The sequence below is a fragment of the Perognathus longimembris genome, chromosome 10 (genome assembly GCF_023159225.1).
Source record: "Perognathus longimembris pacificus isolate PPM17 chromosome 10, ASM2315922v1, whole genome shotgun sequence".
Taxonomy (NCBI): Eukaryota; Metazoa; Chordata; class Mammalia; order Rodentia; family Heteromyidae; genus Perognathus; species Perognathus longimembris.
Genome location: NC_063170.1, coordinates 71,530,172 through 71,546,848, shown reverse-complemented (window position 1 = coordinate 71,546,848; position 16,677 = coordinate 71,530,172). Strand labels below are relative to the sequence as shown.

Sequence of the window (16,677 nt, the reverse complement as noted above, 5' to 3'; positions counted from 1 at the left end):
ACACCCTGGGCACCGTGTACACTGGGACACCCTGGGCACCGTGTACACTGGGACACCCTGGGCACCGTGTACACTGGGACACCCTGATCGCCGTGTACACTGGGACACCCTGATCACCGTGTACACTGGGACACCCTGATCGCTGTGTACACTGGGACACCCTGGGCACCGTGTGCACTGGGACACCCTGGGCGCCGTGTACACTGGGACACCCTGAGTGCCATGTACACTGGGACACCCTGGGCACCGTGTAAACTGGGACACCCTGAGCACCGTGTACACTGGGACACCCTGATCGCTGTGTACACTGGGACACCCTGAGCACCGTGTACACTGGGACACCCTGATCGCTGTGTACACTGGGACACCCTGGGCACCGTGTACACTGGGACACCCTGGGCACCGTGTACACTGGGACACCCTGATCGCCGTGTACACTGGGACACCCTGATCACCGTGTACACTGGGACACCCTGGGCACCGTGTACACTGGGACACCCTGATCGCTGTGTACACTGGGACACCCTGAGCACCGTGTACACTGGGACACCCTGATCGCTGTGTACACTGGGACACCCTGGGCACCGTGTACACTGGGACACCCTGGGCACCGTGTACACTGGGACACCCTGAGTGCCATGTACACTGGGACACCCTGAGCACCGTGTACACTGGGACACCCTGATCGCTGTGTACACTGGGACACCCTGAGCACCGTGTACACTGGGACACCCTGATCGCTGTGTACACTGGGACACCCTGGGCACCGTGTACACTGGGACACCCTGGGCACCGTGTACACTGGGACACCCTGGGCACCGTGTACACTGGGACACCCTGATCGCCGTGTACACTGGGACACCCTGATCACCGTGTACACTGGGACACCCTGATCGCTGTGTACACTGGGACACCCTGGGCACCGTGTGCACTGGGACACCCTGGGCGCCGTGTACACTGGGACACCCTGAGTGCCATGTACACTGGGACACCCTGATCACCGTGTACACTGGGATACCCTGAGCACCGTGTAAACTGGGACACCCTGATCACTGTGTACATTGGGACACCCTGGGCGCCATGTACACTGGGACACCCTGAGCACCGTGTACACTGGGATTGTCCCATGTACACTGGGACACCCTGAGCACCGTGTACACTGGGACACCCTGATCGCTGTGTACACTGCTACACCCTGGGCACCGTGTACGCTGGGACACCCTGAGCGCCGTGTACACTGGGACACCCTGATCGCTGTATACACTGGGACACCCTGATCGCCGTGTACACTGGGACACCCTGAGTACCGTGTACACTAGGACACCCTGGGCGCCGTGTACACTGGGACACCCTGGGCGCCGTGTACACTGGGACACCCTGGGCACCGTGTACACTGGGACACCCTGGGCACCGTGTACACTGGGACACCCTGAGCACTGTGTACACTGGTACACCCTGAGCACCGTGTACACTTTGACTCCCTGATCGCTGTGTACACTGGGACACCCTGATCACTGTATACACTGGGACACCCTGATCGCCGTGTACACTGGGACACCCTGAGCACCGTGTACACTGGGACACCCTGAGCACCGTGTACACTGGGACACCCTGAGCACCGTGTACACTGGGACACCCTGAGCACCGTGTACACTGGGACACCCTGAGCACCGTGTACACTGGGACACCCTGAGCACCGTGTACACTGGGACACCCTGAGCACCGTGTACACTGGGACACCCTGAGCACCGTGTACACTGGGACACCCTGAGTGCCATGTACACTGGGACACCCTGAGCACCGTGTACACTGGGACACCCTGAGCAGCGTGTACACTGGGACACCCTGATCACTGTGTACACTGCTACACCCTGGGCACCGTGTACGCTGGGACACCCTGAGCACCGTGTACACTGGGACACCCTGATCGCTGTGTACACTGGGACACCCTGGGCGCCGTGTACACTGGGACACCCTGAGCACCGTGTACACTGGGACACCCTGATCACTGTATACACTGGGACACCCTGATCGCCGTGTACACTGGGACACCCTGAGTACCGTGTACACTAGGACACCCTGGGCGCCGTGTACACTGGGACACCCTGGGCGCCGTGTACACTGGGACACCCTGGGCACCGTGTACGCTGGGACACCCTGGGCACCGTGTACACTGGGACACCCTGATCGCTGTGTACACTGGGACACCCTGGGCACCGTGTACACTGGGACACCCTGGGCGCCGTGTACGCTGGGACACCCTGGGCACCGTGTACACTGGGACACCCTGATCGCTGTGTACACTGGGACACCCTGGGCGCCGTGTACACTGGGACACCCTGGGCGCCGTGTACACTGGGACACCCTGATCGCTGTGTACACTGGGACACCCTGATCGCTGTGTACACTGGGACACCCTGGGCACCGTGTACACTAGGACACCCTGGGCACCGTGTACACTGGGACACCCTGAGCACCATGTACGCTGGGACACCCTGGGCACCGTGTACACTGGGACACCCTGGGCACCGTGTACGCTGGGACACCCTGGGCACTGTGTACACTGGGACACCCCTGTGCACTAGTCTACGGTAGCTGCTAGACAGCAGAAGCAGAATCGTTCCCCGTCACGCACACAGACTCTGAGATGAGCCGCCGGGACGGCCTCGCGGTGTAGAGACCGCTTGGCGTCAGGCTCCTCAGCCCACAGTGGTGGGCCATTCCTGGCAGGACCAGAATGGAGAGCAGCCTGCGTTCCCAGGAAGCGCAGCCACCCGCAGCCACCCAAGGCTCCTGCCTGGCGAGTGGGTCACCACCTACTGGGTGCGGGCAGCCGTCCCTCCGCTCCCACACCTACCCCACAACCAGCTGGGGACGGAGACAGACGGACCCCACCGGCAACTCCCAGCCCCCACCCGGTTCTCAGATCAGAGATGAAAGATGAGCACCAACGGCAGGCCAAGCTCCTAACTCTGGGGCAGAGGCTCGGCAGGCTCTGCCCTCCCTCTGCAGACCCACCCCCCAGGACGGGCGCAGGGCACAGAGCTCCCCACAGGGAACCCAGGGGCGCGGCCGCCGCGCGAAGCTCCCCGTGAGGCTGAGCAAAGACGAAGCACACGCACCGCGTGACTCAGCCGCCAGTTCCGGACGCAGCACGACGGCCCAGAGCCAGAGGCCAGCCAGGGCGCCCCAGAGGCCAGCCCGGGCGGCCGGGAGGGGCTCTGGGAGGGCGGGTGCCCGCGTAGCCTCGAGGGACACCCTCGCGATGCGTGTCTGCCGTCTCAGCGTGGGCCCGACTACCCACTGGCCCCGCGCGGGCCGCGAGTGCAGACTGCGAAGCACCCGAGGCCAGGGCAGGGAGCGCGGGCCGGGCCGGGGTCCCGGGCAGCCCAGGCCCAGGAGGGCGGGGCAGGAGCGGCAGCCAAAGCCCAGTGAAAGCTCCAGAAGCACTGCGGGGAGCTGAGCTGAACCCGCCCCCCAGGCCACTGCTGCCCAGAGACACCCCAGGGGAGCCCGGCAGCACTCAGCCCTACTGGTGAGCACGGAGACGTGGAGGCCGGGACAGGAGCGGTGGCAGGCTCCGGGGGGCTCGGGACAGGGCGGAGCTCTGCTGTCAAACGGCTAAGCCAGCGGATTGCAGCGGGCAGCCCATGAGCGGCCATGCAGAGCACAGAGGAGGGGCAGCACCCCCAGGGCGGCCATGCAGAGCACAGAGGAGGGGCAGCACCCCCAGGGTGGCCATGCAGAGCACAGAGGAGGGGCAGGACCCCCAAAAGAGGGGCAGCACCCCCAGGGCGGCCATGCAGAGCACAGAGGAGGGGCAGCACCCCCAGGGCGGCCATGCAGAGCACAGAGGAGGGGCAGGACCCCCAGGGCGGCCATGCAGAGCACAGAGGAGGGGCAGGACCCCCAGGGCGGCCATGCAGAGCACAGAGTAGGGGCAGGACCCCCAGGGCGGCCATGCAGAGCACAGAGGAGGGGCAGGACCCCCAAAAGAGGGGCAGCACCCCCAGGGCGGCCATGCAGACCCTCAGAGGAGGGACAGCACCCCCAGGGCGGCCATGCAGAGCACAGAGGAGGGGCAGGACCCCCAAAAGAGGGGCAGCACCCCCAGGGCGGCCATGCAGACCCTCAGAGGAGGGACAGCACCCCCAGGGCGGCCATGCAGAGCACAGAGGAGGGGCAGGACCCCCAGGGCGGCCATGCAGACCCTCAGAGGAGGGGCAGGACCCCCAGGGCGGCCATGCAGACCCTCAGAGGAGGGGCAGCACCCCCAGGGCGGCCATGCAGAGCACAGAGGAGGGGCAGCACCCCCAGGGCGGCCATGCAGACCCTCAGAGGAGGGGCAGGACCCCCAGGGCGGCCATGCAGACCCTCAGGGGAGGGGCAGCACCCCCAGGGTGGCCATGCAGAGCACAGAGGAGGGGCAGCACCCCCAGGGCGGCCATGCAGAGCACAGAGGAGGGGCAGGACCCCCAGGGCGGCCATGCAGAGCACAGAGGAGGGGCAGGACCCCCAGGGTGGCCATGCAGACCCTCAGAGGAGGGGCAGGACCCCCAGGGCGGCCATGCAGAGCACAGAGGAGGGGCAGGACCCCCAGGGCGGCCATGCAGACCCTCAGGGGAGGGGCAGCACCCCCAGGGCGGCCATGCAGACCCTCAGGGGAGGGGCAGGACCCCCAGGGCGGCCATGCAGAGCACAGAGGAGGGGCAGGACCCCCAGGGCGGCCATGCAGACCCTCAGGGGAGGGGCAGGACCCCCAGGGCGGCCATGCAGAGCACAGAGGAGGGGCAGCACCCCCAGGGCGGCCCTGCAGACCCTCAGAGGAGGGGCAGGACCCCCAGGGCGGCCATGCAGACCCTCAGGGGAGGGGCAGGACCCCCAGGGTGGCCAGTGGGCGGCCATGCTGGGGAGGGGGCATGCCCAGGTACAGTGAAGGGGAGTGAGAAGCCCAAGAGAGCAGAGCCTGGCCCCCCTTGGCCCCCTTTGGCTCCCCTTGGCCCTGCTTCAAGTACCCCAGGCCTGCAGTGCCTTCCCTAAGCTACACCCCAGCTCCGCAGAGGCCCTCAGCCACGACGGGCAGTCACGGGCACGCGAGCTGTCGCCGGCGTACAACAATGACGAGCTCTCACACCGAGTGCCACTATCCAGGTGACCCTGAAACACCGGGTGCTCGGCAGATGGCCTCGCTCCCGCCTGGCGGGGCCGCCCAGGGCCAGGCTGTGCCTCGCAGGCCGGCTCTCGGGGCCCGCAGGGCACAGCCCCGCGCGAGGGCTCGGTCCGCGGGCCGCTCCCCGGGGGCCGCCGAGCGACGGCCAGCGCCAGGGTCCTCAGAAGCCACGGGGAGCCGCGCAGAGCCCGGGGCTCTGGGGGCCAAGAGCATGCTGGGAAGGGCACCCAGGAGCGCCGGCTGGGCAGGGGGAGGGGCAGGTGGCGGGCAGGGCACCGCAGCCAGCCCTGAGCAGCTGAAGTTGGCAGGTCTTAAATTAATCCGCTACAATTTTACACAACAACACGTTTGGCAGGGCCTGGCCGGGGGCCAGCCGGGTCCCCGGGGCTCGGGGATGCTTTTTAAAGCCCTGCGAGAGCAGGCCTGGGAAAGGGGGAGGGGCCGCCCGGCTCGGCGGCAGGCGAGGCCAGGCGTGGGGACCCTCCCCGGGCTGGGGCAGGGAGAGCCCCAGGTCCAGCCCCCTCACGCCCGGCCCGCGGTCAGGGTGACCAGGGGGAGGCCAGGGCTGTGGGAAATCTGCCTCCCCAAGGCTCAGCCCCGCCACGAGGAGCAAGCGTCCTTGGTGGCCAGCCCGTGTGGGGGCTGTGGGTGTGGGGGAGGGGACAGCCAGGGCCCCGTGCGTGCCGAGTGGGCGGGAACGCAGGGGAAGGAGCGCAGAGAGGAGGTCACAGGCGGAGCTGGGCCCTCAGAGCTCTGCGGGCCCCGGTCACGTCCTGACCAGCCCCAAAGGAAGGGAGGGAGGGCAAGCACCCTGCAGCCAGCACCCCTGAGCACGTGCCAGCAAGAGCTGGGGCTCAGTTTCCCCACCTGTCGGGTAGCGGAGTTGCTGTGAGGCCCCGAGCGCCCCACGCGCTGCGGTGGGTCAGGAGCCCGTAGGGGGGGGCTGGCGGGAGCCACGGGCTCACCACAAGGCCAGTCTCCACGTGGCCACCTGCACAGCCCCGCGGAAAGGTCCCTGCGGTCTGAGCAGCCGCCGGGCAGCCCCCAGACCCTCAGGCGGGCTCCCCTCACGGCTACCTCCACGTCTGGGGGGGCTTCATGGCAGAACTCCACACAGAATGAGGTCCGCTCCCCGAGCCCAGACGCCCTGCAGCCGACCCCAGGCGTCCCCGGAGGCACCGCCCACCCAAGACTGCGCGGCACCTGGAGCCGCTAAAGCCACCCGCGGCCCGGGAGGGGCTCTGGGCAGCAGGAGAAGGGGTGCTGGGCAGCGGGCTCTGGGGGCACAGCCCCCTCACGTTCCCGGGGGGGGGGCCTGGCTGGGGCGGCCAAGCTAGCCTGCGTGCCGGGGAAGGGCAGCAGGACCTCCGGCGGGGGCCACCGGCCCTCCCCTGGCTCCAAACCCGGGGCCTTCCTGGCACAGAAAGAAGGGCCCAGCCACGGCAACACCGAAGCCCCGCACAATCCACTCGCCCCCGACCCTCGCCCAGGGGCTTCCTGCGGCCCCGGGTCCCAGCGCCTCCCCACAGGGCACCACGCCCCGGGTGCCCACACGCCCCGTCAGCCGAGGCCCCCACGGGCTGAGGACAGGGCGGGGCCCCGAGTGGGGGCAGTCAGGCCAGGCGTGGGCACGGCCCCTGGCTGGGATCTTGCTCCTGCTTGGGGCCTCTGGTGCCCCCCACCTTTCCCTGACCCTGGGAACCGGTCCTCACGGGGCCTGGCTCCCCCTCCCTCCCCCACGGCCCGCAGGCGCCCCCTGCCCCGCCCGGCTCCACGCGGCACTCCGCATTCCTGGGTGGAAAGGAGAGCCTAGAGACCAGCCCTGAGCGGGGCTCCGGCTCCGGCAGGGCGGAGGAGCGGCCTCCCCTTGCCCTGCCCTTGGCCCGGGCGGCGGAGAGGCGGGCGGGGTGCGCGGAGCGGAGTGCTGCTTCAGCAGACACCAGATCGCCCACCCAAGCCGTCCAGGGCTGGGAGCGGGGCGCGGGGGGAGCGGGCCACCAGGCCTGCCCTGCCAGGCCCCCTGCCCGCGGGAGCCCTTCAGAGGGCTCCGCGCTCGGCCCCAGAATCCCGACTCGGAGGCCCAGGCCAGACGCGGAGGAAACCTCCCCAGGGAGGCCCGGCAGGAAAGCCCTCCACGCGGAGGTCACCGGGCACCCGCCGTCCCCACTCACCGGGCCCATCTGACGTCACGGGGGGAGGGGGCCAAGCCACCTCACCAAAAGGCCCCCCGCCCCGCCCCCACCGAGCGCACGCGGGCCCCACCTTGCGGATGCGGCCGCTCCGCGTGCCGGCAAACACCACGGTGTCCTCCTGGTAGTTGTAGGCGGCCACGGCAGTCAAGCCGTCGTCCTTGTCCACAAACAGAGGCGTGCCCTCGATGGTGACCGTGCCCCCCAGAGGCTGGTTGAAGTCCTGGCCACAGAAGTCGTCGTCGATCTGCAGGGGCTGCGAGAGGGGGCGGGGGAGGGCTCAGCCCCGGGCCCGGCGAGGCCACCTCTGCCGTCGCGGGGGCCCTCCGAGAGCAAGCACACCGGCATCAGACCGGGGCCAGGGACTCCGGGGCTCCCTGGACGAATGAAGGCTCTGGGAGCTGCCCCAGCCAGGCCCAACAAGAACGCCCCGGAAAGGCAGGAGTCCCCAAGGGCAGGTGGAGCCGGGCCCCGGGAACAGAGGGGAGGACGGGAGAGGGCCGCCCGAGCGGGAAAGGCCAGGCGGCGGCAGCTCGGGTTCAAGGGAAAGGCAGAGGCTGCCGCGTGCGCAGCGAGCAACGGCTACGGGGAAGTTCCGGAGACGGCTGGAGTCCAGCGTGGAAGGGGCGGCCCCCGAGGAGGGCGCGTGGACGGGGAACGAGGACCGCGCAGAGGCCAGCCGGCCCCCCTCCGGGGCCCGAGGCCTGCGGGGGAGGGCACCGTGTGGCCAGGCAGGCTGGGCCAGGAGGAGAGCTCGGGAACCACTCCGGGGAGGAGGGGGCGGGCGGGCCACCGAGGACGGGCCGCAGCAAGGCGCGCGTGTGGAAACGCCGTGCGGGCTTTGGCCAGTGGACCCGCCCTGTGCACTCCGGGGGCAGACCTCGGAGGAGAGGGGTGCGGGCCTCCCCGGGCCACGCAGGGCCAGGCAGCGGGAGGGCAGGGCCGGGGAGGCTGGCGGGCCGCTCGCACGACCTGACCCGAGCCAGAAGTCACGCCCGACGGCACCGGCAAGACGCCCCGGGGTTCACGGCTGGCCCGAGGCGAGGCGGGCTACCGCGGCCAGCGTGCCAACGTGGGCGTGGCCCGGCCACCCCCAACCCGGCATCCTGGCGGCTCGCGCACCGGGCGAGAGGGCGAGGGTCTGGAGGGCAGGTGTCTGGCCAGGGAACAACGGGGACAGCAAATGCTCCGCAGGGACAGCAGGCCCCCCGTGCAGGGAGCTGGCGGGCCCCAGTTCTGCCCTGCCCGCTGCGCGGCCTGAAGGCCTCCCTCTCCCTCTCCCAGCCTCAGGAGCCCAGGCTGAAGAACGGGCACGAGGAGGCCAGGTCCCAGCAGTGCGGGACGTGGCGTCGGCACTGCGTCCGTGCTCCCTGAGGCCCGGGCACCCCGGGGGCAGGCCCGACCCCGTCCCCCGCCCCCGCCCGCGCCAGCGCCCTGGCCAGGCGCAGAGCGGCCGCGGCCCGGCACTCACCGAGTTGATGCAGCCCAGCTCCTTGTTGAGCAGCCAGGGGAGCGAGAGCTTGCCCTCCCCGCGGTAGCAGGACTGAATGCGCTCCTTGATCCTCTCCTTGATGCTCCTGAGCGTGAACAGGCACAGCACGGACTCCTTGGGCGGCTTCACGCGGTTCTTCTGGCCCTGCGCAAACACGGTGAAGAGCACGTCCTCGTCCCGCGAGAGGCCCAGGCTCTGGCCCAGGTGGGGGCTGGGCCGGCTCAGGTAGGCGTCCTGCACCAGGCGGTACTCCACGCCGGCCTGCTTGCAGCCGATGGGGAACTCCACGTAGGAGTAGAACTTGGGGTCGTCCACGCAGAGCCGCACGATCTTGGAGGTGAAGAAGTGCTCGCCGGCCGCGTCGGGCGAGGTCAGCTGCGTGTCCAGCTGCAGCGTGAGGTAGTACACGAACTGCTCGCTCCGGAAGCTGTACACGTAGTAGATGTCGAAGGCCGGGAACTTGGACAGCGTGTCCGACGGGATCTTGAGCTGGGAGGACACAAATTCGTCCTGGTACACGAAGCCGAACATGTCGGCGTCCTCCTCGTTGGCCATGAGCCGGCGGCTTGACAGCGTGGGGAAGTACTCGGACTTGCCGTCGATGGGCGTGCCCACGAAGAGCTTGGCCTGGGCCTGGCCCGGCGGGGCGGGGATGAGCACGCCGGCCATGCTGCTGGCCTCCCGCACGCTGGACAGGTAGTGCTCCTTGCGGTGGTGCGGCTCCCCCAGCTTGAAGAGGTCGTCCAGCCGCAGGAACTGGCAGATGCCCTGGGAGGCGCTGCCGCAGGCCAGCAGGCGGTTGGCGGCGTAGTCCAGCAGCAGCAGCTTGTTGACGTTGTCGGTGATGCCCAGGCCGTGCGGGCAGGACTGCACGCTGGGGGGCGGGTAGCACTTCTCATTGTCCTCCACGGGGCCCGTCACGTGCACGCGCAGCAGCGTCAGGTTCCCCGACAGCTTGTAGATGCGGTTCACCCCGCCCAGGTACACCTCCCCCGTGTGCTCGTGCACCACCAGGTGCGTGAGGCCCCAGTCGCTGACGGCGAAGGTGCGGAAGGCGGGGCCCCCGGCGGCCCCCGCACACCCCAGGAGCAGCAGCGGCAGCAGCAGCGGCAGCGGAGGCCGCGGGCTCGCAGCTGGCGGCCGCATGGCGGGCCGGGGCCCTGGCCCTCGGTGCTCAGGTCGCAGAGGGGCGAGGGTCATGGCGCCAGCAGCCCTAGAGGGAACAGGTCAGAGAGGGCGTCAGCACGGGCCGCACCTCCCACCCCGCCCCCAGCGCCCGTGTGTCCCTCCAGCGTGATGCCTCCGGGGACCGGCCCACCCCCCTCCAGGCCCGGGGAGGCCTCGATGCCCTCGGGGGACGGGCCCACCCCCCTCCAGGCCCGGGGAGGCCTCGATGCCCTCGGGGGACGGGCCCACCCCCCTCCAGGCCCGGGGAGGCCGCGATGCCCTCGGGGGACGGGTCCACCCCCCTCGAGGCCCGGGGAGGCCTGCGATGCCCTCCGGGGACGGGCCCACCCCCCTCCAGGCCCAGGGAGGCTTCAATGCCCTCGGGGGACGGGCCCACCCCCCCTCCAGGCCCGGGAGGCCTGCGATGCCCTCGGGGGACGGGCCCACCCCCCCTCCAGGCCCAGGGAGGCCTCGATGCCCTCCTTCGATGCCCTCCCCTCCTTCGATGCCCTCGGGGGACGGGCCCACCCCCCCCAGGCGCTGGAGGAGAGGACAGGCCCTCGCTCGAGCAGGGAGAGCCAGGGGCTGCAGAGGCCAAGCTGTGGCGGCCCACGGCGGCCAGGACACCCGCGACGCGACACCGCGTGGCCACAGCACTGCTGCCCGGAGCCCCGGCCCGCACGGCGGGCGGTGACAAGGGCCTGGCCCCTGCACCCCGGGGCAGGGGACCCCTTCCCGCCTGAGGCTGCGCTGCCACTGTCACCCTACAAGCGCTGGGCGTCCTGCCCGCGTGGAGCACTGCCCCGTGACCCCCGTGGCTCTCGGGTGGGGTGCCCACCCCGCCCTGGCCCGGCCCGGGGGGCGGAGGGGCCCCGTCTGCTGGCGCTACTCCCCGGCCTCCCCACAGAGCACACCCCACAACACCAGGGCCCTCTTGGACCCCAAGTGCCAGCACGGCCGTGTGACCCCACCAAGCCCACCGCACCGTCAGCGACCCAGCCCAGCGCCTCTGCCGCGTGGGGTCCCGCAGGCCCACAGCTGGGGTGCTCCGGCCCGGCCCTCTCCCTGGGGCCCAGGCCCCAGCGGCTCTAAGCCTGCACGCCTAGAAAGGAGTGCGCGGCGCCTGCTCACCTGCGCCCCCAGCCCTGCCTCTCGCCTTCCCTCCAACGCGCCCCTGACCCCGCCTCACGCCCCGCTGGAGGCAGGAGGGGCGGGCGGACGCCAGGCCTTGCAGGGGCCCTCGCCCAGCCCAGCAGCTCACGGCCCCCGCACCCCGCGCTCCTGCCAGTCACACCCCCCCCCCCCGTCTCCTCCAACCCGAGCTGGGGCCCCCAGCGGCCCCGCACTGCGCCCATGACTCCACGCTGCCGCGGCGCTGCCCCGTGTCCACCGGCGACCACGGCGGCACAGGGCACCGCGGACGGGCACGCGGGATCTCGGCCCCCACCCACCCGGAAGGCTGGCTCCACGCGCTGGCTCACAGCCACACGCGTCCCTCCACGGCCGTGGGGCCTTGAATTCAGGCCCCTTTCCTGGCCTCGTGCTCCCCGTCTGTGGCGGAAGCTTCTGTCTTGTGGATGAGCCAAGGCCTCTCGGCCCACTCCCCGCTGAACCCCGACCTTGGCATGCTGGGCAGCCCCGCTTCCCGGCGGGGGCCACCGAGGCCAGGTCCGCTGGGCGGCCGCCCCCGAGCCAGGGCCCCGCCCCTCACCTGCCCAGGCCGGCGGCCAGCCTCCTCTAGCCGCTCCCTGAAGGGAGAGCATGGTCTGCCCGGCTCAGCTTTCGGTCACTTGCTGCCTGAGGACAGCAGTGCCCCTGGGCCCAGCTCTGAGCGGTGTGGACTCCCCGGAGCCACGGGGCTCAGAAACACTTGTGAATGAGCGAACGGGGACACAGGGTGGCCAGAGGGTCTGAGCGGAGTAGCACAGCACCTGCCCCCTGGCTTTGCGGCCCCATCTCCTGGGGTTCCGGGAAGCCAGGAACGCTCGCCGGAATTGCAGAGCGGGAGCAAGGTCGAGCCACCTTCTGGGACCCCTCCCAACAGGCTGTGCGCAGCCCTTCCCAGACACCCACCCTGCCCCCACCAGCACCCTCCGCGTCCCCCAAAGGCAGCCCGGAGAGCACCCAGCTCCCACCCCCACCGCAGCCCATGGCAGACCAGGGAAGTAGACGGAGAACAGGTTCTTCACAGAGGCAGTGGCCCTGGCTGAGAGCTGAGTGTATGTGAACTCCAAAGAAAACATGAATCACTCACCGTTTATCAGTTCAGAGCAGGCCTGCAATTACCAGGGGCTGGGCTCTCCCCTCCTCCGGGATAATTATACACGTCTTAATGCAATTACGGGCCCTACTTTTTATATTAAACAGGAGGGACCCGACTGAAGAACCCACCATCTAAACTCAGCCTGGCCTGGGCTGGCTCCTCCACCTCCCAACACAGGCGGCCAGGAAAGGGCTGGCCCTGGGGCCCGGGGCTGCGGACCAGGAAAGGGGAGACCCACGGCCGGCCTCCTCAGACCCCCTGACAAAGACAGCGGGGAAACCCGGGCCACTTTCTCCACCTTGAGCAAACAGGACGCCAGGTTCCGCAGACTCAAGGTCATGCGGCTGCCCCAGCAGGTCAGGGGCCAAATCCAGAGCTTCCCCAGAGACCCAGGCGGACGGTGACCTGCTAGGGCTCAGCTCCCCCAGAGTAGGGGTCTGGCCTGGACCAAGTGCCCTGTGCGAGGCCGGCCAGGTGCTGGGGCTATGCCTGCACCACCGCCGAAGCACAGCCACGCTGGCCACTAGTGCTGCCGCCCTCCGAGGGGCCTGTCACTGGAGAGGGAGGATGAGCAGCACGAGGGGCCACCTCGTGAGGTGCGGGCCGAGGGGGGCACTTCTGAGTACAGAACGGGACCCGCGGACGGGGCGGAGAGAACGGCTGCCGACTCCTCCGCCTGGGCAGCGGGTGGGCCGGGGGGGGGGGGCCACGCCGGCGTGGGCCTGTGCGGCGGGGACGGCCGGGGAGCCGGGCCGGTAGGCAGCAGGTGGGGGCTGAGGCCTAGGGGCCCCACTCCCAGACAGGACGGGACGGAGCAGCCAGCAGCGGAGCGCACACCGCTCCGTGCACCGTTCCCTCCCCCTTCTCTCTGAAACACAAAAGCCTGAAAACCCTCCTCACAGAGGGGACAGCCCCCTGCCAAGCCCGCCTGCTCTGGGGCCAGGTGAGGGCTTGACGGAGCCCAACATGACAGTGCCACCTGTCCCCAGGACTCCCCTGGGCAGTAGGGGAAGGGCTGTCCCAGGTCGGAGGTCACAGGAAGGAGTCCCAGGGGGCCTGCTCGCCACCCGTCCCCGGTGCTCAGGGCTTGGAGCGCTGGAGCCCTGCTCCTCAGAATAACAAAAAAAGGAGCCTGCTCGGGGCCTCTCCGGCTTCCCTGAGCACGGGAGCTTCCCGGGGCTTCCACCCAGCCGGCAGCCACCCGCGGGCCTCGGCGGCGCCGCGGACGACGGTGGGCTTTGTCCGCAGGCACCTGGCGGGCTCCCACGCCCTCGGCTTGCAGAGTCCGCGGGAGAGGTGCCAGCCTCCCCCGCGGGCCGGGCCTCCACCCGGGCCGCTCGGGGCCCCGCGGGCAGGCGGCCTCCCGCTGTCTGGCAGCCCGGCCCTGAAGGGAATCCCTGCACCTCCGCATGGGGCTGGGTGTGCCGGAGCCAGGTAGGCTCGGCGTGTCTGGTCCTGCACACCCCAAGTCAGCAGGGAGCCAAGGCACCGGGCGGTGCTCCAGGCCAAGGGGGGCAAAGGCAGAGCCCCACCCGGCCGGACGGAGGCCCGGGCGGCGCTGCATCCTCGGAGGGGGCGGTCGGCGCCGGACACCCAAGCCGGCCAGGAGCCCCGCTGAGGGGCAGCGGCTTGGCCGGGCCCAGTCCCCTCCCCCCACCACCCCTTTCTTTCAAGGGGCGTGGCCCCAGCACCCCACGGAACAGCCAGAGGCAGCTGGCCGCACGCAGCGGCGCCCCAGAGCTCCCCTCGCCCCTCGCTCCTTCCCAGGCTGCGCCCGGGGTCGGGCCGGGCCGAGGGGCCGCGTCTCCCGGGAGCCACTGCACCCCCTCGCCGGGCGGCGCGGCCTCGCCACGGCGCGCCAGGCCCGGGACGGCCCGCGAAGCCCAGCGAGGCCTCGGGGAGGGGAACGACCCCGAGAGGCCCAGCGCGGCGGCGGGGGGGGGGGGGGGCGAGGCCCGAGCGGCGGCCCCCGGGGCACCGCGCCGCCCCCTCCCCGCCCGCCCGCCCGCCCGCCCGAGGCCTGGCCCGGCCCGCGCGCCCACTCCCGCGCCGGGGCCCGAGGGGGCGGCGGCGCGGTCCCCACGAAGCCCTCCAACTTCCACCCGGCCCCCCGGGGGCCGGGCGGGACGCGGCCCTCAGACCCGCGGGGCGCCCGCGGCCCTGCCCGGGCCTGCCGGGCCGGCGATGCCCGGCCACCGAGGTCCGACCCGCGCGGCCCGGCGGCCCGCCTCGGCCCGCGCCCCCCCCGCCGGGCCCGCCCGCCCCGCGGGGCCCCGCAAACTTTCTCTCCCGCCTCGGGGAGGGGGCAGCGCGGCCCCCCCCGCGCCGCCCGGCGGCGAGGCCCCGCGGCGCTCGGAGGGCCGGGCCGGGCCGGGCGGCGGGGGGAGGCCGGGCCGGGCCGCCGTGTCCGGGCCTGGGGCCGCGGTCCGACCCGGCCGCGCGGGGCCGCGGCGGCTCCGCGCCGGCGCCGCGGCCGCGCCCGGACGCAGGCGGGCGCCCGGCGGGAGCCGCAGGGACACGCGGGCCGCGGACGCGCGCGCCGCAGTGCCCCGCGCACGCCCCCCGCACGCCCGGCGCCCCGAGGCCGCCCGCCCCGCCCGGGCGCCCAGCGCGGACCCCGCGCCCGCGCCCCGGCCCCTCGCGGTCGCCGGGCCCGGCCTCCTCGGCCGCCCGGACCCCGGGCCCCGGCCGCCCGCCCGCTCCCGCGCGACGCCGCGGGGAAAGTTGCGCCCCGACTCACCCGCCGCCCCGGGGCGCGCCCCGCCGCAGGCCATCGCCGCGCCCCGCCGCCCGCCGCGCCGCTCGCCCGCCGAAGCCGCGCAGGCCGCCCGGGCCGAGGCCGCCGCCGCCGCCGCCGCCGCGCCCTGGCTCCGCTGCGTGGCCGCGCGGCCGCTGCCCAGCATGAATGGGGCGCCGAGCGCCGCGCGGCTGCGGACCGGCCTCGCTCTCGCCGCCCGCGGAGCGCCGCGCCGCGCGCATGCGCCGCCCGGGCCGGGGGGCGGGGCCGGGGCGGGCCGGGGGCGGGGCCCGCGGCGGCCTCCAGGGGGCGCTCGGCCCCGCGTCGCGCGCGGCCGGGGCCCCACCGCGCGCCTTCCCGGGGCGACGCCGCCTCCCCCGCGAGGCGCCGGGCGCGGCCGCCCCAGCACGGGCTTCGGCCTCCGGGGCCCGGGCTGGGGTGGAGGAGTGGAAGCCGGAGGAGGCCGCCGCCCGGGGCTGCGGGACTGCGGGGCGGGACGGGCTCCTCCGCGGGCGGGCGGGCGGCGGGCGCCCCCTGCAGGCAGGGCCGCGGGCGCGGGCTGCGGGCGGGCGGGCCGCGGCCCCGGGGTAGTGCGTCCCTGGGTGCGCGGGCCGCGGCCCGGCCGGCCTGTCCCTGGGTGCGCGGGGCGGACCCCCGGTGGCGGGTCTCCAGGGCCGCGGGCTGCGGGTGCGGGGCGAGCAGCCGGAGGGGCGTGGCGGGCCCCCGCGGGCCTCCCAGCGCCGGCCTTCCTGCGCCCTTCCCCGCGGGCCCTGGCCCCCGCACCTCGCGTTCTTTTGTGTGGCTCGGTTGTGCAGGATCGAATCGGGGTCACACCACCCGCGCCGCCCCAGCGCCCCGCGGGCCACCACCCGCCCCGCGGCGCCCGCCCGGCCCCCGCCCCCCCCCCCCCGCTCGGCCGGGCGGCTGGGCTCTCCTCGCCGGCTCGCCGCCCCCCCCCCGCCCAGCCCCCGTGAATAAAGCCCGGATGCGCGCCCGGCCCTGCGCGCGGGGCAGACGCCCACCCAAGGCGGCCCGGGCCCGGCAGGAGTGCGCTCGGCAGGGCACAGGGGCCGGGCGCGGTTCCCAGGCTCCCGCCGCACCTCCGCGGGCTGAGGTGGGCCCCTCGCGTGCCGGCGGGGCGTCACTCCCGGTGTCCCCCTAGCTTCTGGGGGGGGGGCAGCAGTGGGGCTCGCCCTCGGGGCCCCCTGCACGTGCTAGGCGCTCCCATCTCCGCGTGGGCCGGGCCGGGTCTCCCCCACCCAGTTACCCCTCCACCGGGAACGCCCCGGGCGCCCAGAGCTGCCCACTAAGCAGCCGTGGCCTCCCGGGGGAGCCTCTCTCCTCTCCCCGGCACCCTCTGCATCCCCAGCCCTGTGGACTCTTCTAGAAAGCGAACTCCAGAGCCGCCTCCTTCCTCCCCCACCTGGTCCCCGCATCGTCTGCTCGGTCCAGCTGCTGTCCGCTCTGGGGTCCGGAGTGCATACCCCCCCCCCCCGCCCCAGGAACTCGCGCCCGACACCCCGCACCCCGCACCCCGCACCCCGCAGACACACACGCACTTGGCAGGGGTGGAGAGCCATCAGGCCCGGGGCCCGCGGGTCTGAGTATAATGGAGGAAAGCGAAGGACTTCTAGGGAAAGGGCGCAGGTTCTCCTCCCC

The 16,677-nt window shown here is 72.4% G+C and overlaps 1 protein-coding gene across 1 annotated transcript in view; it reads right to left on the bottom strand.

Annotated features, from left to right (window-relative positions):
* Plxna1 (plexin A1) overlaps positions 1 to 15,037 on the bottom strand; it is a 50,109-nt gene extending 35,072 nt beyond the window's left edge. The window contains 3 exon segments of the mRNA XM_048356345.1: positions 7,433 to 7,615; positions 8,831 to 10,064; positions 15,022 to 15,037. Coding sequence (XP_048212302.1) covers positions 7,433 to 7,615; positions 8,831 to 10,051 — 1,404 coding nt within the window. The 5' untranslated portion in view covers positions 10,052 to 10,064; positions 15,022 to 15,037.
* Between the last annotated feature and the right edge of the window lie 1,640 nt (positions 15,038 to 16,677).